The sequence below is a fragment of the Empidonax traillii genome, unplaced genomic scaffold (assembly GCF_003031625.1).
Source record: "Empidonax traillii isolate 1590-97213 ecotype Southwest subspecies unplaced genomic scaffold, ASM303162v1 scaffold9:size3134949, whole genome shotgun sequence".
Classification (NCBI taxonomy): Eukaryota; Metazoa; Chordata; class Aves; order Passeriformes; family Tyrannidae; genus Empidonax; species Empidonax traillii.
The window spans coordinates 2,245,901-2,267,205 of NW_020955202.1; the positions used below are offsets into that span (position 1 = coordinate 2,245,901).

The window sequence follows — 21,305 nt, forward strand, 5'->3', positions numbered from 1 at the left end:
TGCTTCCACCCTGTGCCCGTGCCCGTGCCTGTTCCCCCATCCAGACCAGAACAACTGGGAGGTATCTCTGATGGTTGGTTCGGTCACTCTGTTACCTGCACGGAGCAGCCCCAGTGCCATGCACTGAGATGGGAAACAGGGCAGCTGGGTTCGGGTAGCAGAAGCCCCTCATCAGCTGATGTCAGAGCTGTGCTGCTTTTCTGGGTCTGCTCGCATTCTGCAGCCTCCTTAGACGGGAGTACAGCAAAACCAAGTGGTGGCTCATGCCACCAAAACACGTGGGATTGACTGGATCTCCCTCGTGCCCTAGTCCAGGTATTTATGGCTGTTCCCTAATACCAGTGAGATTAATGGGGTTTCATGCTTTGTGAGCACATCACAGCCTTTTTCCCTTTTCCTCTCATGGCTTTTGTGTTCGTGTTCCCCTATGCAATTCCATGTTCACTTGCAGCTGTAGATCTCCATCTATTCAGACAAACACCTTCAGGTAATGACTGGCGAGAAAACCAAAACTAGCATCTCAGGCTTTTCTCAGCCTTCCTGAATGATTGGAATTTTCCAACCTATCTTAAGTTATACTATAGAGAAGAAAATAATCTCTTTACCAAGGATATTGTTCTGTGTTTTGTGACTTCTAATGTATTCCAGGGACAACCTCATTGAAGGAAAAGATTTTCCTGGCACAACAAAAAATTTTCTCAAATCAGCTGCAGCTGCCAGATAGTTCCAGCTTTGAATTGTTTGCATTTATTGGGGCTGGAGCTGGTTCAATGAGGCATTTCATGTCTGCCTTCTGTCAACAGTTTGTGAAGCCTTGAAGCAACTCCAGTGAACCCTCCCTCCCCCCATGCAAATTAAAGGCAAGGCTGCAGCAGCTGTAACCAGAGGGCTAGAAACTGGAAAATGTCACACCACATTTGAAGTGAAACTGATATAAATCCATGATGTGATGACCTCATTATAAAAAAAAAAAAAAAAAAAAATTCCAAACAAATGCAAACTACATTTAATACTCAACCTTTTCAACATGAGTAATGTGGAGAGAAAGAGTAGATGGAAGGGTATTTTGAAGATCAACAAATGTTTGCGTGGATAATAGTTCTTGACATTAAGTATTAACAAACAGTTGTTCACTAACAAACTATGAAACAGTTGCTCGTGCTAAAACATAAACACAGATTTTAAGAGACACCTAACTGGAAAGCTGGATCAGGAGGCAAACTGGCTTAGCTAAAAAGTCTGTCACAGAAGAGAGTAAAGATTAAAGAAGGAAAACGGGCTTCTGAACAAGATAACATGAAGATGCTTGTAACCATGGGAAGCTTCCTGCACTTGTTGCAGTGTGATGAGAAGGTTGCTGCCAACATTCTCATTCTATTGATCCACTGAGATTTTGCAGTTCTGTAGTACTTTTTGTCATCCAGTTTCTGAAGCTCTATGTAAGCCAAAGCATTTGTTTTACTGGACTGGAGAAACTGATTAGGCTCCATTTACCTGATCTTAGTTTGCAACTCCCAGAAATTCCAAGAACATGCTCTAGTTACTTGAAACCCTCAAAATAACTCCAATAAATTAATGCTTGCAGCACAAGAACTGCAACAAAAAAAGTGAGATTTTTTTTCCTCCACATCACGCAAATATATCCATGTGCTCTAATAACTAATTAGTTGCAGACAAATTTGTATAAGAAAAGCATGTGGGCAGACAGATGAGTTCTGCTGGAGGGCAGTGTTTAGCCAGAGTTTTAGCTGGTAGCCCCTCTGAGTATTTACTACATGTTAAATGCTGCGTGGTTTGACATTTTGTTTTTGTTGTTTGGGGTCATTTTACTGCCTTTTATGGTGAACACTTTGCTTTCTATGCTGTGGAGTCTGAAAGTTCATCTTCACCCTGCCTGAAGTGTGTGTGTGGAGAAAAAACCTCACAGTGTAGTAGTGAAACTCTTAAGAAGACAGGCTGTAGAAACATCATCCAATGAAGTGTTTCTCCAGTTTTGTGGGTCTGTCTCCCTTTTGAGCCCCTCTGATTACCATTTCCCTCTGCTCAGAGGGTGAGAAGTTCCTCCAACTTAGGAGGAAGGAAAAGTGGTTGTAACTGCTGCAAGCATTTACATTCTCTAGGGAGCAGGTAACTACCTCTAATTGCTGGCAGCAGCTAGGCAATTAGCTGTTCTCTGAGTAGTATAAACACTTTATGACCTTGTTTGAACTCTCCTTTGAGGGTTTCCTTGAGACAGAAGCATCACAATTTGAGGAAACACAGATCTAAAGACAAGTAGAATTGAGGAAAAGCATCTGCACAAAAGACACAGTTACAATCTTCAATCTGACATCATGAAGGGAATCTTTAATTCATTAAGCTATTTTAGGCTTTGTACGAAGTTACACCGTAAAAATACTGTTATGCTAGACTGGGTCATAAGAGAGCACAGTCCATAACTGTGCACCAAGATAAGTAGTTGTCGTATGACTTCCATTCTCTGTTTAACTTGTTAATTCTGATTAGCTTGTAGTCTTTCCATTCTTCATCCAACAACACTCCAAAGAAGTGTGTGTTTGTGTAGTGTAGGGGCTCTCTCCGCTGTGAATTAAAGGCCAGTTTTGAGATTCTTGACATATAGCAAATGCATTGCTGCATATGATGACTATTCTGTAAAAATACTGCAGTCAAGGTCCTTCAGCAGTAAAAAGAAAACTCTCTGCTGTGCATTCAGAGCTTGATCAGTTTTGGCAAGTGTGGCCCTCTGAGGAATTATGTTTGTGCAAGGCATGCCTGGTTATTCCTGATTCCTATTCACTAAACTGAGTCAACATTCAGTCTCTTGTTCTGGAAATGCAATTTTTTGTGTATCCAGGGTTTCCAGTTAGGGCTTGCCATCAAGTTCCTTCAGCAGTAAGCTGCACAGATGGAAGATGGTGCTTCTGCAGACTAGCAGCTCTTGGGGGTGATTGTTACATGTGGCATAGGGAAAACTGTGTAACAGCAATTGTATAAATTGTTTGGATTGACTGAGACTCACCTCAGTAACTTCTTGTAGCATCTAGAAGTTAAGACCTAGCTTGCAGTGTACTTGAGATGGACTCTGTCCTCTGTACTTATTTTTTAATAGACAATTTCCTCTCCTAACATGAAAAAAGTTTTGGCCTTTCAACTGTACAGGTACACTTCTATCACAAGAAACAGTTACGCAGTTAGTGATGGATGAAATCTAATACAGAATTCTTGGGACCCAAAGCGTGTTTTTTCTAACTGATATTCTCTGTGTAATCAGATTTAGTCCACATCAGAAAAGTCTGCTGCAGTTTTACAATATTCTAGCATGTTTTTTTCTCAACACTTTTGTACCCTTAGCAATTTTGCAAGTTTAAAAATAGCAAACACACTAGAATATTGTTTCATTAATAACTCTAACTCAGCAAAGGTTTCCTTGCTGTGTTGTATAAATAGCCAAAGATGTAACAGCCAAGAACACTGCTTGGAGATTATGCAATGTAAAGGAAAGCTTTCTCAGCCTGAGAAATTATCCTTTTAACTGCTGATTGGGCACAGGTCGGCACTATGTGATTTTTATATAAGGGTACTTAGAATATAAGAGATTCTTTAAAAATATCTACAACCAGCAGCCTGCTGTAATAATAGCTAACATGTCTTACAATTGCGTCATCTTCTAAAATTTACTGTGAAGAAGCAAGGATAAAATGTTCTGCTCTAAGAAAAATAAAAAAGGCTACTTTGGAATTTGCAGCAACAAACTCAACAGGTTCACTAAACAGGAGTACATAAACTAAAGAAGTTCTTCATATGATTCGCCATCTCTAATGATCTGAGTGACTCGACAAAACTTTCCGTCTTATAACTGAAATAACTGTAAGCAGGAAAAGAGGGCAAGTCAATGTGTTTGCTGCCGTGTCACCGTTTCCCAAGGTGGTGAAATGTGAATGTGAGGCCAGTACTGTAACACAGCTCCCAGTATGTTCTTCATTCTGACGAGGGCTTGTTCTGGCTCACCAGCAGCTTCACCTCTTGCTTATCTATGCTGGAATTTACGCTTTCGGCCTCCTTTTCTGGCTCAGGCACACAGGTGCAGCCCACTGGGATGGTGATGTAATCCTCTGTGTAGACGTAGCGGCCCCCGGCACAGGAGGGCGTGCGGCGCAGGATGACAGTCGGCATGTACACAGGGGTGCTGCGGAAGTGGAAATTCTCCTCCCCAAAGATCCCCATGAGGCAGCCTTTGCACAGACAGTATGCTTCAGGAATGTATTTGGGATATCTTGTGGGATCATAGGAAATTCTACAGGGAAGCAGATAAAGATCCGTTAGTACGTCTTAAAATAGATATATTCCTTTGGAGTTATATAATGTTGTTGTTATTGTTGTTATTATTATTTCATTATAATAATTATATCATATTTTTGTTGTCTTTTCCAGAAAATATAGCTGTGGCTATTGCTGTCTGGCTTCTTATTTGTAAAGAGTAAAGAAGAAACAATGCACAACTAACAGAACTGATCAGGTCCTACAGTGCACACAGAAGTATGAAACATTTGGCTTTCTGAACTATGAGATTCAGGGGTTTAAGAAGAATAAGTTTTGTGGTTTGGACTGAATGGGTAAATAGAGCATTAAAAAGGACACTTGGGCATTTGATCTACCCCAAGTTCTTCAAAAATTAGTACAAATCCTTGTTAACATTATTTTGTTAAAGCCATGACATGGTGTTTTAAAAATTAATAACTTAAGTAGAATTGAATTGTACTATTATTTCAGCAATAGATTTTGCCTCCCTACTATTCTTGGAGTTATAAAGATGCAGAAAGCAGAGCTCTGTATTTCTTTCTCTAATTCACCTTTGTCTCTTCCTCTAACCGGCGAAAAGTAATATTTTCATGCCCACATTGAGATAAACTGCAATGTCAGTGTTTTGTCTGCCCTTGCCTGCTATATTTTGAAGTAAAGCATTGCCTCAAAGCTTCAGGAGTATAGCCTCTATTTTTTGTTGTTTCACCATTTGTTTTTTGGCCATTTCTTTTTGCTTATTAATTCCCTGTCTCTAGACATTCCTTATTAGCAGGAGCAAAGCTTTTAAACTAAGCTTCAGGTTGGACATCAGGAAGAATTCCTGCGCAGAAAGGGTTGTCAAGCACTGGAATGGACTGCCCAGGGAGGTGGAATCACCATCCCTGGAGGCGTTCATGAAGCAACACGGCACTTAGTGCTATGGTTTAGTTGACCAAGGTGGTGATCGGTCAAAGGTTGGACTCAATAATCTCAAAGGTTTTTTCCAACCTTAAGGGTTCTGTGATTCTAAGTAAAGCTTGGATCAGCAAAGCCCAAGTTCTATCATTCCTCTCTGGATGTTGTTGGATGCAGAAACAAAGATGTGATACTATGGTCTCAAGTCACACAGATCCTGGCTGACCTATCGCCATTGCTTTCAGCAAGGAGACTAAAGGCTGAAAAAGTCTGCTTTGTTTTATGAAATAAAAGATTAAGTGCACAATGGAGTACAGTACTGGATTGTGTAGCCACACTGCTTATTGTGGTGCTGATGTATTTGTTGCTTTGTACTTTACCTGCTTATACTGGAATTAGATACCAGGCATGGCTGTAACTTGTACATTATTAGAACGGTGTGCCATTATTCTAGAAAATATGTTTGCACCTCCAGAAAATGAGGATATTTAAAAATACTATTAACTCCTATGCCTGCCACTATGCTCTTTACACTTTCAGGTTTCCTCTAGATAACCTTCTGTAACACTATTACAGAACTAGCCCTGCTTCAGCACTGGTTCTGCTGTCCAGCTGGGGAGGGATGACGGCTGTCTTTGGCTGGAGAAACATTCAGCCCAGAAGTACAGCCAGTGCTCCTCCCTCTGCGCCCATCCCTGCTTTGGGAGGATGCTGACCTCACATGTGTTATCACGAGCACACCTGTCAGATAACAGGAAATCCTTTTCTTCCCTTTCCCCTGCTCCTACTTTCACACCATACATGGTCAGATGTACACACAGTGCACAGCAGAAGTGTCCTAGGGCTGATACTGGCATGGAGAGAGCATGAAGACACATCAAGAGGTCACCTATGACTCCATGGGGCAAGCTCAGATGTATTTGCCCATGTTTGTCCAACCCATTCTTAAAAAGCTCCAGTGGAGAACCCCAGCCTGCCCAGAGGCTCCGTTGCAATACTTTGCTACCTCTTTACTTGGTAGATTTTCCTGACAGTGAAGTGAAGCATTTTTTTTCTTGAAAACTAAATCAATAATTTCCCATGTTTGGTGAATCACAGCAGCTGAGGATAAAAAATTGAGTAAAAAAGATTTGATACCAGAGAGAATGGTCAAACCTGTAATGTTTATCATGAATTGCTGCAAGAACAGTAAAAATTCTTGCACTGGGTTTTAAGCCATCCTCTACTTGGGATCAGGATAGAACCACCATGCAGTAGATGAAGCAAGGCAACTGCATAACAAAAAGGAATCAAATACCTGTCATCAAGATAATTATTTATGGGATAAAACAAACTACTGAGTATACAATATCCCCTTTCCACAGCCATTTTAAAATAACTGATTTTGAAAACCACAATAGAACCATAGAATCATAAAATGGTTTAGGTTGAAGGGACCTTAAAGATCATCTAGTTCAAACCTTACTGCCGGGGGCAGGATCACCTTCCACTAGGCCAGGCTGCTCAAAGCCCCATCCAACCTGGCCTTGGACACTTCCTGGGATGCAGCAGCCACAGCTTCTCTGGGCAGTCTGTGCCAGTGCCTCACCATCCTCCCTTCCTAATTCTTCCCAATGTCTGATAAAAACCTATCCTCTTTCAGTTTGGAGCCATTACTCCTTTTCCTTTCACTACCTGCTCTTTCCAGGCCTATTTAGGCCCCCTTTAGATACTGATGGCTCCCAGTCTGTCTTCATAGAAGGTCTCCATCCTTTAGAGCGTCTTCCTGGCCCTCCCCTGGACTTACTCCATCTTATGGTGGGGTCCCGGTGGGATCTCTTAACAGAGCTTCAAGTGATCTTAAATTTGAATAGATTTAAAGTGATTTCTAAATTGTGCTTCTCAGGGTTTGCAGCACTTCTGTGGGCATCAAAGTGCTAGCCTTTTATCTTTTCAGGTCATCTCTTAGGTGAGAAGAGGTTTCAGCTGTGGAAGAGGCAGCATAACTTTGCCTCAATCTGTGGCTGCAGTCACTGCTGGTCAACAAAATCTGTACTTGCAAAAACAGGCAGTCTGGCTCTCCCTCTCACACCCACCCCTGGGTTGATGCTGATGTTTTTCTGGTCACAGGATTGATCAAAGAACTCATTCAACTGAAAAGTAACTTCATTGAAAGCTGTGTATATCTTGCCACATGTGCACAGACATCTACACCAAAAGCCAGTGGGGACAAGCAGCTGTCGATGGGGGCAGAGGGGAGCTGCCTTTTCCAGAATTATCACCTGTTTATCAGGACTTGGAATCACAGCTTTGGCCAAACACAAACTTGATTATCCTGTCATCAAAGAAAAGAGGCATTTAAAATGTATATATAATGGCCATCATATATATATATATGTATATATATATATATATATATATGTATATATATATATATATATATATATATACATATATATATACACACACACATATATATTTAAAGAGTTGGTTTTCCTCACAGACAAACCTGTCCAGTTCTCTCATAGCCAGACACTGGTGATGTTGCAAATATTTTTTGCAAAGCTTCTCTGTTCCATTTATACTTGTTTACTTTCCCCAGGAAATACCTTCATGTTACAGGATTTCACACCAGTGTGAAATAAATGTATGGTAGCCAGCAGAAGGGAAGAAAGGGGAATACAGGCCTTTCTACTGTGATACATTCCCATTTCAAACTCAAGTGCGAGTAGTTTCAGTGGTGGATTGTTAAACACACCATATGTCAAGTCATTGGTATTTCCTCCACTGTATTATCTCTAGCACCTGGTTTATGATGTTACTGGAAAGCATGAACATGCTTCTGCATGCAGACATAAGAGTTTTCACTGGTAGCAGAAGAACGCTGGAATCATGGTCTACAATGAACTTTCCCCTCCAAATTCCCACATGGTGAAAGTCAAGTATAAACTGGGTTTTTTGGTGGTTTTTTTTCTTTTTTTTTTTGGAAGGATGGTGTGATTGTGACATGGTTTTATACTTTCCAAAGAAAAAAAATCTCTTGTATTACTAAGTTGGATGTAGACACCTCTACTCCATCATGTGGGGAATAGGAAAGATGATGGATTGAAAATATAGATGTGGGTTTGCATCCAGACCAGAACTTTAAGGCTGAAGGATTTAAGTAATGCCTCCTGAAATAATTAGTTTAACTCAAATGTCACTACAATTTGGAGCCATATCCAAGGTTCTGCATTTTCAGCACAAACCTGTTCGGCAAAGCCATATAACTAAAGCCTCATTTTTATCTTTCCAGGCAGCCCAGACCTACTTGGGTCTGAACCACTAAGAAAAACCAGTGACCTAGCTGGAAAAATGCAATTGTGTGACCTACTTCCTCTGTTTGCATGTGTGGAACAAGACCACCACTATGCAGATCATGACCACTGCCTCAGCTGCTTTGGTTTGATGCCTTTCCATTACCCCAAGCACTTAAAAGTCATGTTTTTATATCTTCCAGAACAGAGAATTTTTCATCAGGTTAACTAACCAGACAAAACACATGCTCCAAGTTCCCACTGACTCTTTCCTACATGTAGGGTAAGATACACCCAGCTGGGATGGATGCAGCTGGGAAGAGTGCCGGAGGACCAGAGAAGTGCAACTTCTCACTGGCATCCAGCTGTCCCCTGCAGCCTCGTGTCATTTACTGTGGCCACTGCTGCAAACTAGACAGCCCAGACATTTGTAGGAGGATTGCCCTTGTCCTGTGAACTCAGGTCGCTGGTATATAAGGCTAACTCTGCCTCACCAGCGCTCTCGATTGATGAGCAACAGGGAGCAGGGAGCTCTGCTGGGCTGCTCTGTTTCGGTGTGCTGGAACAAGAAGCAGGTTTGTGCTGAACCAGAACTGCTAATGAAGTGTGACTAGGCTGCTTTTCCTTATGACCCTACGAGAGCTTTGAGGGATCCCAGTGAAAAACAAACTTCCTGCTGTTTACGTTCTGAGCCTGGAAACTCAAGACAAAAGTCTCTGTCAGAAGTAAAACTCTTGCAGAGACTTAATCTGTCTTGTCCTGTACTGCTACTTTCACATGTAGTATTTTTAATAATATTATCGCTTCATAGTTTCCAAGCTTCTGACTCCAGGGAGTGAGATGCTGTGCTGGGGCAGCCAGCAGACTCTTCAGAAAATGAGTGTTAGCACTGGGCTAACAGCTGGATGTTATCAGAAGTCTAATAAGCAGATCATTGTCCCCTTCCTTCACACTCCAAAATACTTATGGGATTAAGAGCCAGTAACTTTTTTCCTTCTTGGCAAGACATTTATTTCCCTGTAGCAGGTGTTCTTTTGTTCACATTATTCTTAGTTTGTTTTACATACAGGTAGTAACTACAGTGCTTGCAAAGAGTAGCCTAATGCTATAACCGATTTTCTGAAGAGTTGTACAAACATGTACTCAACTGAAAAGGATGGCAGTTCTGTGACCCCTTGAATTCTTTCCCTTTGCTGTGTATTTGGCATAAGCACACTGTGCCACTCAGTACTGTTAAATCCTGGAAAATGTCTTGGATAAGCTTCTAGAAAACCACTGGAGTATTATTTAAAGGAAAGACCTCTTTTTCAAACACACTGCACACAAGCTTGCCCTTTACCAGTAAAAAAAGACTTGTCTGTATTACTTTTATTAAGATTTCATGTAAATGAGCACTAAAACAGGGATGCTTATAAACTGAAACTGCTTTTTGAAAATCAGAAAAAACAAGCTGGGCAATGTTTGAGGAAGGGAGTGGATTACGTGGGATTTCATGATCAGAGCAACACTAACAATAAAAGTTAAATCTCTGTAAATAACCCTTAGTAAACACAGGATTAGGCCCGAGAGGCAGACACAGAAGACATGGGATTTGGAAATTCAGAAACGTGAATGACTTCTTGAATACACATAAAGAATTTTTGCCAAAGTCACACAGAGGTGTGTTTGCAGAAGACTCTGAATGTATTCCTAAAAACTGGCTATGATTGTTATTATAACCCTAAGAAAACAGAAAATAAAAATAGAAATTATGTGTAGAGCTGATTAATGAATGGCACCTATGCTCTGCAGCCCCAAGAATGGAATCACAAATTAACACTACCCATAAAAGTGCTGTTGACTTCAGTGGGATCAGATTTTCCAACCATTACTCTGAGCTTTAATATCAGATCCTGCAAACATTTAGACGTGCATTTAAAATTAATCCTTTTTATAATCGTTCTTGTCCATGAGAAACTGTCTGCTTTATTTTTTTAAAAAACTGGGTAATTTTTAGACCGGCTTCCTGAACTGCTGAACAAATCCAACATGCCTAACTGCCTTCAGGGAACTCTGCTGTCTCTTGATAGCTCTGCAGAGTAAAGAGCGATTCGTGTGATTAAACTTTGTGCCCTGAGTTATATACTGATCTCCCGTGGCCGTCAGGGTGGAATTTCAGTATCAGACAGATGAATCCTTCTCTGCTAACTTTTGCTTTAAATACCACCTGTTGGTTGCTGCTAGCAGCAGGACTGGGGACCAGATGGATCTGTGGTGCAATCCATGTACAGCCCCTGTATCTCTGGGTTGCAGCAAGCCAAAAGTGATGTAAGTCTTGATTTTTGTATAACCAAACCAAAAGACCAAGAAATGGAAAATAAATAGTTAGCACAGAACAAAGACAAGGAAAGAAGCCACACAAGGATTATCTGAGCTTTAAGCCAGTCAAACCTAATTCTTCCACACTTGGAATGACAAACTTGGGATACAGGCAATGCAGGGGGGACAAACAGATCTCTAAGTAATATATTTGATTCTTTCTCATAAATGCTGATATGAAAAAATTTCAGTCGAACTGAACAGTCATCTGAGCAGAAGAATTACAAGCAGCAGTGTACAACAGCTGGGAGCAGGTGCCTAGGGAGATAGGGGAAGGTAAGTAGAGCCAGACTTAATATCTTTATTATTAATGACCTGGAACAGGGTGTATAAACAGTATGTTAATGAAATTTGCAGATGGTAACAATGGGAACTGCTGCAACACCAATGGAAATGTAGAAACAGCATAAGATATCTCAGACTTTAAAATGCAGGTCAAAAATAAAGACTCCATGAACAGAGCAAAAATGAATTGCACTGTAAATTTTTAGGTGCAGAAAAGAAGTCAGAGAGCAGGATGTCAGTGAGACACACCGAAATGGAGCAGGCATCTTGATGCAAATTTCAAGTAGTCAAATCCAGCCCTTGAGCAGTGTCCTGTAGTGTACAAGAGCAAGTGAATTTATTTGACAACCAAACCAACTCCAGTTATTCAGAAGGCAGTTCAGGAGACAGCAATAAATCAGTGAAGGGGCGAAATTTATGATGAAAGATTGAAAGAATTAAATGTTAATAGGCTTGTCAAGAAGGTTCTGTATTTCAGAAGACAGCTGTGTGCAGTTTTTCAGATTAACACCCCAGCCACGGAGAAGAAATCTCTGAGATTGTGTAAATTAAATCGGTTAGCCATTGACAAAGTGTCATGTAACATCGCTTGCAGGTTCTTAATGGAGAGCTGAGTGTCCTTATCAAAGATACACAGTAGCTCTAACAGGATGAGGGAGCTTGCTTCCAGAGTACTCGGGTAAAGACTGTAGAACAAAACAGATCTTCATATCCAGCTTCAAAATCTATGAGATAGTAGGTTGGAAGAGCTAATGCACGTTGTTGTGATGTCTGTTGGTGTCTCATTGCACACTTATGATACACTAAAACCACAGTCACCAAAAAAAAAGCTGTAAATGGGATCTGTTAACTGGACCATGTGCTCAGTTTTCTTCACCCTAGAGAAACAGTTTTTCCCCTAAACATATTGTTGGATTTTGCTTTTAATGGTATACTTTTTTTTTTTTCCCCCACTATCTTTCAAAATTCCCAGCTTGAAGATGTCATCATGTTACTTCTATGCGAATGGTTAGTGGTCTGTTTGAAAACATTCTGATGAAAAGTACAGCGTATTTAAAGCTTCTTAATAAACTTGCTGTAAGCCAAGCCCCAAAAAGCAGCTGGTTCTCTGTTAAGAAATAAACCTATTCAGAGGCCCAACTGAAATAAACACCTGCCTAACGAGATGTAAGCATGGAAGGCACTGTTTTCAAATCAGAAGACCAATTTTCTGATAGCACTAGTATTTATCAAAACCACCCTAAAAAGTACCTAAGCCTAATAGTAGGTGTTTCATTCATCATACTTGCTTTGTGCACACTTAGGTAGCTTAAAAATCCTCAGTCTGCTTAGAGAAAATGTATTACTAAAAATACTTTGTTTATGAAAAACTTACTGAGCAAATAAACCATTTTTTCTCTCAGTAGGATTACTTCTTAAACTAAAAGTGGGCTAAACCCATGCCACAGAATAAATGTTTATTGGAGACCGCTAACAAGGAGATATTTGCTTGCTGAATACATAGTAACTGCATCAAAGCATATGGGAAGGACAAGACACAGAAAGTAGCAAGAAAGTCAGTTCCTTTTAAGTTTTGGCATGTTTTACCTTCCTGTTGTCTGCAATGTCTTTACAGAAAGGTGAAAACAGAGAACTCACTCCTCTTAGTTCTGTTAGTCTTACTAAAACAAACCACCAGAAGGCTTGATAGTCTTCTGAGAATGTGATCACACACTGGGTTTAGTGTTCTAGCTAAGTGGTTTCCAAGCTTTTCCATAGCTCCCTGTAGAAGTGCAGACCCTCGGTTTGTGTATTAAGTAGCCTAAATTCAAATTTGCTGTACTAAGTTATTTTTATGCCCACTTAAAAATAGTCTGTCAGCCTCTGTTCCACCTCAGGGGAAGGAGATTTGCAAAGCATAGGCTGAAAACACAATGCGGAATATTGCTGTACTCATTCCTTGCCTACGCTCCTCAGCAAACCGGACAGCAATCCCTTGAGAGTGTTTGCTAAGTGGAAGATACGGCTCTGCCTGTGTGTAACATGAACACAGAGTATACTCATGTATTTTAGAAACAGCAGAGTGTCTGGAGTCACATCTCAGGAAAAGAACTGAGCCCCCTTGGGGCTGTTACAGAGTCAGGATGTGCTTCCTTAGCGGTGATTCTTTGCTGAGGGTCCTCTGAGTGAACTTCACATATGACAATTTGCCCAAGCAACTTTCTGAGGGGTGATCTGTGCTCCCAGGTGTATGCGAGCTCCATCTCACGGCTCACTCCACCTCGTTCGTTTCTCTTTCTGCCCATCAGACGTATCCCTCAGACAAGCTGATTTTACGCAATTACTTTACATCACCTTACCTAGACGTCTACTTTAGCACCTTTCCTCTCGGCTGCTACTCGGTGCCGCGCTCACCCCTCACCTCCCCGATCATCCCCCGGGTACCGCGCAGGGAGAACCGGAGGATCCCGGCGCTGCTGCCCGTCCCACACGGGGACACCGGCCCGTCTCCCTTCAGCCCGCCAGGTCCCCCTTGAGGCAGCCGGACCCCCCCTTCCCGCGGCTCCCACAGTCACCTGTAAGCCCATGGCGATGCGCTGCGCATGTTGACGGGGAGTCGGACCCTCTTGTCGGCGGCCGGGCGTCCCCCGGCGGGGCAGCTGGCGTTGTGCTGGCGACCCGGCGGCTCGGGCTGCAGGGTGTGGTGGAAGGCGCTGAGCATGCCCGCCGCCAGCCGCCCGTACAGCTGCTCCAGCAGCTCCTCGGGCCGCTCTCCGCAGCTCCGGGTCCGCGCCGGCCGCTGCCTGTGCGCCCTGGCGGGCTGGGCGCGGAGCGGGAGCAGCGCCGCGCAGAGCAGCGCCAGCAGCGCCGCCGCCGCCCGCACCTGCAACGACGGCGCCGTCAGCGGGGACGGGACCGAGACCCGCCGGCACCGCCCGCGCCCCGCAGCCCCCGGCCCGCAGCCCGCAGCCCTTACCCTGCCTCGCTGCATGGCGGCCGGGCTGCTCCTCCTCGAGGGAGCCGCGGAAGGCGGCGGGACGCGGCGCCGCGCCGTGCCACTGGCTCTCCCGGCGGAGGAGCTGTTGGAAAAGTGCCCCGCGCCTCACTGCATCTCCCCTGGCCTCGCCTGCCAGGAACATGTTCGGCGGCGCTCACGGAGAGGTGGCGAGGGCTCGACGCCGGGCGCGGGCCGGTCCCGCTCCCCGCCGCGCTGCCCCCGGCCCCGGGACAGCCCCGCGGGCACGGCCGGGCTCGGTCCGCCCACAGCCGCCGGCCCAGGACCGGCCAGCAGCCCGGCGCTCCCGCGGGTGCCGTCGGCAGCCGAGCGCTCCCTCTGCCCCGCTGCTCCCCTCTGCTCCCGCTGCCCGCGGCACGAGTAGAGCCGGGTTCTACTCGGCCCCGCTGGGACACTTGGTGTCCAGGGCTCGAGAGTGAGGCAGAGCCAGGGGGACTTGGCCCGGTCAGAGCCAAAGGGTCAAGGCTGATGTGAAAAAAACGTGAGGATTTGCAGCTGGAAATAGCCCAGCCCTGGCTGTGTGACTGCAGCTGGGGAAGGGACCGCTGCAGCCCGGGCTCTCCCACTCACTTTAGAGCAACTGGCACTGTCCCTCGTAGGGGTCTGGAATCTGTGACTTGGCAGCACCTCTGGTGCATCTCTCCAGCAACATCCCTGCTGTATTGTTTCTCCAGCAGGCACTGGGGTGGTTGATGTCCTGCACAAAGACTGGGGCTGGCAAAGGTGAGGCCGCTTGGAGCTGTCTGTGGACCACTTGATCTGCCAGTTCCCCCTGCTCAGGTGGCCTGTGGCAGACACCCACTGCAGTGTCACTCTGCTCACCAGAAGAAGAGCCGCTTCAGAAGGTGAGAAACTTGCATGATACACATCTAGATGAGGCTGAGGTGAGTCTCACCTCTAATGACTTCTCCGTCTATTCTGCGCTGGCTGGCTGGTACTTTTAAAAACACACAATGCAATGGATTTATCGTTTCTGGCACAACCCACAAAAATAAGCATCTGTAGCACTCTGGGTCATAAAAGATGTGGTCCACTGAACTGGTCTGCATTAAAAACAGCCTATAGAATTTATCACTTGAATCAAATATTTCATGTGCTATATCTATTGAGGCATTTAGTGAAAGGATAGCTAATATGAAAATACTATTCAGGAATGAGGGAAAATGGGAATCATAAATCATACAAGGACTGATAAACCCCAGCTTTGTACCACAGAAATACAAGACATCAGCTTCACCAATCAGTCTGGAATTGGAACAGAATGAACTGGCATTTGTAGTGAAATGACTTGATTTCATGGTTTCTGAAAAGTCATCGAGTTAAGTCTAACTATGATTTTTAGTGATTTTGGCACTGTATGCATCACAGGTCAGTATCACTTATGATATCTTAATCTTGAACTGTGTGGGATTTGAATCAAGTTTTGACTCTCAGGAAGGAGTGTTTAAAATTGAATTAAAAACTTTCCTTTGCAGTCTTATCGTCAGATGAGAGACTGAGGCAAAGCAGATTCCATTGAACTCAGTCCAGCCTAACTCCTGAGCTCTGAGCTGCACCTGGCCTGGTAAATATTTATCACAACAGATCTTTTTATATTACTCTTCCCACGATAAACCAGTATCTTTTCTCAATGCTTTCTGAGTAGCGTAAGGATGTCACACTTGTTTTTGCAAAATGACTTTTATGCACTTCCTCTATATTGGCCTTTCTGGGAGAGGTCTGCCTCAAAAAAATCAGAGCAGATGAAGAGAAAACAATGGTGCAAGCATTAAATTGCCAGTGAATTTAAGGCTTTGAGTTTTAGCTAGACAATATTCTAATTCTGTACATTACTTGCATTTTATTGTCTTATTAACAATCTCATTGATTCAAATAAGAAGAATCACAGAAGGGAAGCAAATGAGATTCTATTACACAGGATCTGAAAGAGCACAATGCCAGTTCTCGTGGCATACTCTACCCCAGAGACATCCGAGTCATAAAAAATTCACTAATACATTTTGGCAACTTAGGTTCCTCCATGACTTTGAAAAATTACCTACCAGTGTCATTGTCATTGGTGTTGATTTATAATTTTCTCAGAATCTGAGGGGGGCTTAAAACATCTATGTAATGAAATACTGGAAAAAAGTATTTATTAATACAAAGTCTGTCCTCAATTTGATGCAATATATGATAGTATTTCAATCAATGAATTCAGAATAACAGGCATATGCACCTGTATGTGAATCTATAGGTAATTCCATGGCTCATGCTGTTTGCTAAGAGAAAACAGGGCAGTGAGATATTTTCCTTTGATGGCCTCAGCTGAAATTTCCCAGTGACAGAGCACAGAACATCCAGCCTATGCTCTTGACAACAGGGTCAGCTGGAGCAGCAACCCTCCATTGCCATGGGCAGCCCCTGCCTCCCTGCCTTGTGGTCCTCTTCCAGCCTCATGCCAAGGCCAGTAGTCCCAAATCTCACAAGCATCCAGGAGAAACCCATTGCAGGCTGGCTGTGTCACCATCTCCCCAGTACACAGGCCATTACCAGCCTGCTGCCCACCATCCTGTTCCCACCACATCATTGGGCTCGGTGCTAGGAATTGGTATCATTTTTCAATTCCTTATCTCTGTATCAGTGCCCGTGTAGAAAGTAGCACATCTCTCTGGCTGAGTGGCTGAGGAAAGGAGTGAACCATGGTCTGGTCATGTCCTTGGGTGAGCCTGCAGTTCTAGAGGACAGAGGAACAGCCACCATTTGTTGCAGCGCAGGCAAACCCTGCCTGGGCCCCACTCTTTGAAGTGCAGCAGCCCTCCCTTCCCTGCCCTCCTCCCTGCCCTCTTTCCTCACCCCTCCCTCACCCACCGGCCTCCAGTCATAACTGTTCTTCTCAATAGTGCCCCAAGCTTCTGGTGTTTCCCCTTAGTGTTTCAACAACATACTATCTTAAACTTTCCACTTTCCTGACCCAAATGTATTACAAATGAAGATAACAGTTCATCTCCTTATATGCAATCATTTAATCTACGAATTATAGCTTGATCCAATCTTCACATTCTATTTTGCTGGATTCTGGTGAGCTTCATGGTATGCCTTACCATTTATTATCCTCCTTTATTGACCTTACATTATCCCTTTTTGACCAAAACAAAGAAGAAATGTCTTGAGAGGAAGGGGAAGAGAAATTTGTCACCTATAGAAGAGATAGAAGGAAAAGTATTTCTTTCACTTTTACATAATAGTCTAAATACTCTTTCTGGCAATTGTCATTCAACATTTATACTTGGGAGTGGCATCTGCCTCTCTCCTGAGATTATCACCATAGTGATCAATGCCAGATAATAAGAATTTCAGTTCTACAAATCCCTGCTATGAGAAAGTCAGGATGTTCAAAAGAAAACTAAGCTGTGCAAGAGTAAGGCAGACGTTTTTAGTGAGTTTGTATGAATAAGAGGAAACATTTTCTCCATGTGGTTCCATCACAATGTTAAACACTGAAATGTGTTTAACAAAAAATACACAAGGTTTGTGTCTTCATTGTCCCAGACACATTAACAAGCAACAAGCAACCTTGTCAGGACATTTTCCTGGTTGGGATTGTTGTCTTCCATAGCCACCCTTGCATGACAGCTGATTCCAGATACTTTGGCTCGCACATAAATAAACCACATTATTATGACAAGTGTTATTAATGACACCACATAATGCACTTGTCACAGCAATGGCAGAACTGCCCTGAACTGGCATATTCCAGATGTTTATCCTCATCCTGCTACAGCAGTGTGTATTAATGAGGTCCTCTCTCTATCTGAAATAACGATGTGAAAAACATTTTCAAAATCATCTTATAGACCTTCAAGTTGAACAACTTGTATTGTGGGTGGACCAAACATTCAGCTGGCATCACCAGTAGGCACAGATCTTCAGACAGAGAATTAAATTATTCCCCAAAGGTACCCTTCTCCTTCACATTCTGTTTGCAGATAACCTGTCACCCAAATTGTTCTGTCCCCATTCATCTTCTCTGCACTTGTAAGCATTGTAATACCACGTTGCAGCTTCCACTGTGTAGCATCTTCTACAGCAGGATCTCAGCACTGAGATTTAGAGTTGTTAGGCAATTCAGCATTGCAAAGTGAAATTCTTGCAAAGTGAAAAATCCCCAATGGACTTCATTTTGCAAAGGTGGAAACCGAGAAGAAAACAGGTTAAAAATAGCCTTTCTACCAAAAAGATGCCTTTGACATCAAGAACAATCAAAGCCTAGCAAATTAAATTAATTTCTTACAGTCTCAGACTATGCTAGCAAAGAACCAAGAAGAGAAACAGCACTTCCTCATAATACCTGCAGATCTATTTATTGGTAATTCCAAGCACAAATACAGTCTGGTTGGAGGGGGCTTGAAGCAACCCAGTCTAGTAAAAGGTGTCCCCTCTATGCATGGTGAGTTAGAACTAGATATGCTCTTCTAGTCAAAACCATTCTATGATTCTATGAACTTTCTATCTTTTCTTTGTACAGTTTTTAATTCCCATGTTACTCCAGAATAGCTTTCTTTTAAAAGTAACGAGTTATGCAATCTGTAGTGAGAAATATTCAAAGTAAAACATGAAATATATGATTGAGAATACTTGGATACTGTGAGATTAGGCTTCTTTAGAAATAAATAAATAAACGACTACCCAAGTAATCGTTTACGTTTGGCTACTGTATATTTTTCATTCATGTAAAAAGAGAAAGGCAACTTTGTATGTAACTAAATCCAGCAAATCCTGAGGAAGATCTCAAGTCTGAGAGGTCAACTGAGGGTTGTTTAATATTAGGACCAATACATTCTTCCCAATAATACAAGCTAACACAGCTCATGAGTCAGTTCCTCAAGAAGTTTAGCATTTTTCTAAGTTTAATACTGCTACTCTTCTAATATAAAAGAATAAATTAATAGCAGTCCTATTGCATTTGCTAAAACTTTATTTAGGAATTTTAAATGATTGATCTGCTAATTTCAGAATTATAAACACAAAGTTTGGGCTTAAATGTTGCTGGAAGCACATGCCCACAGTGTGGTTTCTGGAGACGGAGTCTGTTTTGTGCAATCAAACCTGAGGAAATGTTTCTGCTTGAATTTCTGGGATGAAGGTAGAATTATTTAGCACACCCAGTGCTTCCACTCTTGTGGTTTCTGAGACTTATTACAAGACTAAGGACATCCTACATGGCAGCAGGGAATGTAACTCATTGCACCTGAGCTAAATGCCAGCCAATCTCCAAGACAGGGGCAGGATGATCACATCAACATAGCACAATAATCCCATATAACACAGATAATTAAATTAGACACAACACCCCCCTGGTCTGGCCATGCTTCCTTCAAGACCTGAGCTGTCTGAATAGTGAAGGTGTGTTCACCTCCTGACAGCTTGAGGCCTTCCAACAACACACTGACACAGCACTTTGGACATGCATGCAGCTTCTTTCTCTACAGGTTCCAGTGTATTAGTCCCCATCAGGGATCACTCTCCAGCCTTGGGTCTAGGTGGGGATGTCACATCTTGTATTCACTCACACAGAACATCTTGCACCAAAGAAGGAGGAAGTTGCACTGAAACTGCTTACGAAGAATGGTTCCTTGCCCAGGCTCACCTGTGGATGATGCAAGGCAAGTGTCTGGGGGATCACCTGTCATGGTCCAAAACTGTACTCCTGTGCACCCCTGTGCTACTGGCCCTACAGTACAGACGGTTACACATCAGCTCCTCTGCTCTGGGCTTGCCCTGGCAACACTGCGATTCCAGTAGAGACGTAGCCATAGTTAACACGGTTTTGAAGTAGATGAACCCGGGCTACATCACTTTGACTGTCGGCAGGACTGATTATTCTGGTGTTGGAGCTGGATCACATGGCTTTCTGTCAGTTCAGAACAAGCTCAACTGTGCTTACAAAGTAACATGCAAATACATTATAACCCAGAGCATTATATAATCAGATCCTCATGCTATAGGAAACAACATGTTCCAGAAGTTCCTGGGAGTTTCTGCAACATGTTGCAGAAGCGTCTGTGAGTTTGTGCAGGACTGGAACAAATGTGCAATTCCTTGTAATCCACAGGATTTTACATAACATACAGTTACTTAGGACAGATTGAACCAAGAAACTGCTGCCAGTCAAAATCTCTCTGATGTCCATAGGAGTGTTTCTACAGACTAAGTTGTGAACCATATCCCAAAGTTATTAGTAATTCCTACCGCTTTATCACGAACAAGTCTCTGTGACTGCAGTGAGTAGATGCTCTACGCAAATGTTTTTGTATTAGAAGACCATGACAATATCCCGCCTGTCTCCTCTTTTGCACTGTTTCATGGGTTCATTTATGCTTCCTGCCATGGTCCCAAATATTTCCTCTCAGTGTGATAAGTCAGATATAACACTGCCTTCTGTAGCTGAAAATGCTCCCTCCCTCCTGGCACATTGCATCCTGGGGGTCCAGGTCTTCCAAGACTAAGCCTGACAGAAAAGAACTACTGTGACATCCAGGAATATGTCATTCCATGACCAGAGCAATAGATAGAGCAGGACTGAGGAGCAGACAAGAGGAAGACTTGGAGAAGTAAGATAGGTGCCGTCCACATCCATCTCACGTTGTTTTCCATCCCTGAGAAGGATCAGGCCCCATAGCTTTCTGTGTCTCTCTTCTTTGATGAGACCCTTGGGATGTTCCATAAGCCGCTCTGCATATGTTCTGCTCATCCCACCAGGAGGAAGCTGGTGCAATTCTAGGCTGAGCGCTGCACCAGTGCCATGGGAAGCAGGTACATAGGATGCAGCTGTACCATAAACCCCACAGGACAACATTCCTGACCACTTGTAGAGACACACTACGAGGCTGGGCAGATGTTTTTAAAATGTGGAAGGAACCTTTTGTGAATATATGAAGAGACCTCTCCAGTGTCACTATCTGGGAAACAATCTGAGCACCAACACCAAGCACAGGAAACACCAGCACTGGAAATTTTAGAAGACTGGATCCTTGCATTTCAAAGTACAATAACCAAACTATTAAACCAAACTCATGCCAATGTACTAAAAACAAACCACCTCAGTGGACTAGTTTTGCAAGTATTTATTACGAAATTCTGAACACCCAACTAATATTTTTATCAACCAAAAGTGATATAAATCAGGAATTTAACATGTCTCAGTAATGTCATGT

General features: G+C 43.0%; 1 protein-coding gene across 1 annotated transcript; it reads right to left on the bottom strand.

The window, feature by feature from the left end:
- Nucleotides 1–1,351: 1,351 nt before the first annotated feature.
- Nucleotides 1,352–14,085, bottom strand: IL17D (interleukin 17D). The gene is made up of 2 exons (XM_027885071.1): nucleotides 13,670–14,085; nucleotides 1,352–4,294 (listed from the first exon to the last, which is right to left on the bottom strand). Exons 1-2 carry the CDS (start codon nucleotides 14,083–14,085, stop codon nucleotides 3,979–3,981), a joined length of 732 nt encoding a protein of 243 aa, XP_027740872.1. The 3' UTR covers nucleotides 1,352–3,978.
- Nucleotides 14,086–21,305: the final 7,220 nt, after the last annotated feature.

Bases quoted from the DNA above. Each gene is read 5' to 3' on its own strand.
- IL17D (XM_027885071.1), bottom strand. From the start codon at position 14,085: ATGCAGCGAGGCAGGGTAAGGGCTGCGGGCTGCGGGCCGGGGGCTGCG. The intron at 4,295-13,669 runs GTGACTGTGGGA...GCTTCCCTGTAG, and splicing joins GCATCGCCATGGGCTTACAG to AATTTCCTATGATCCCACAA.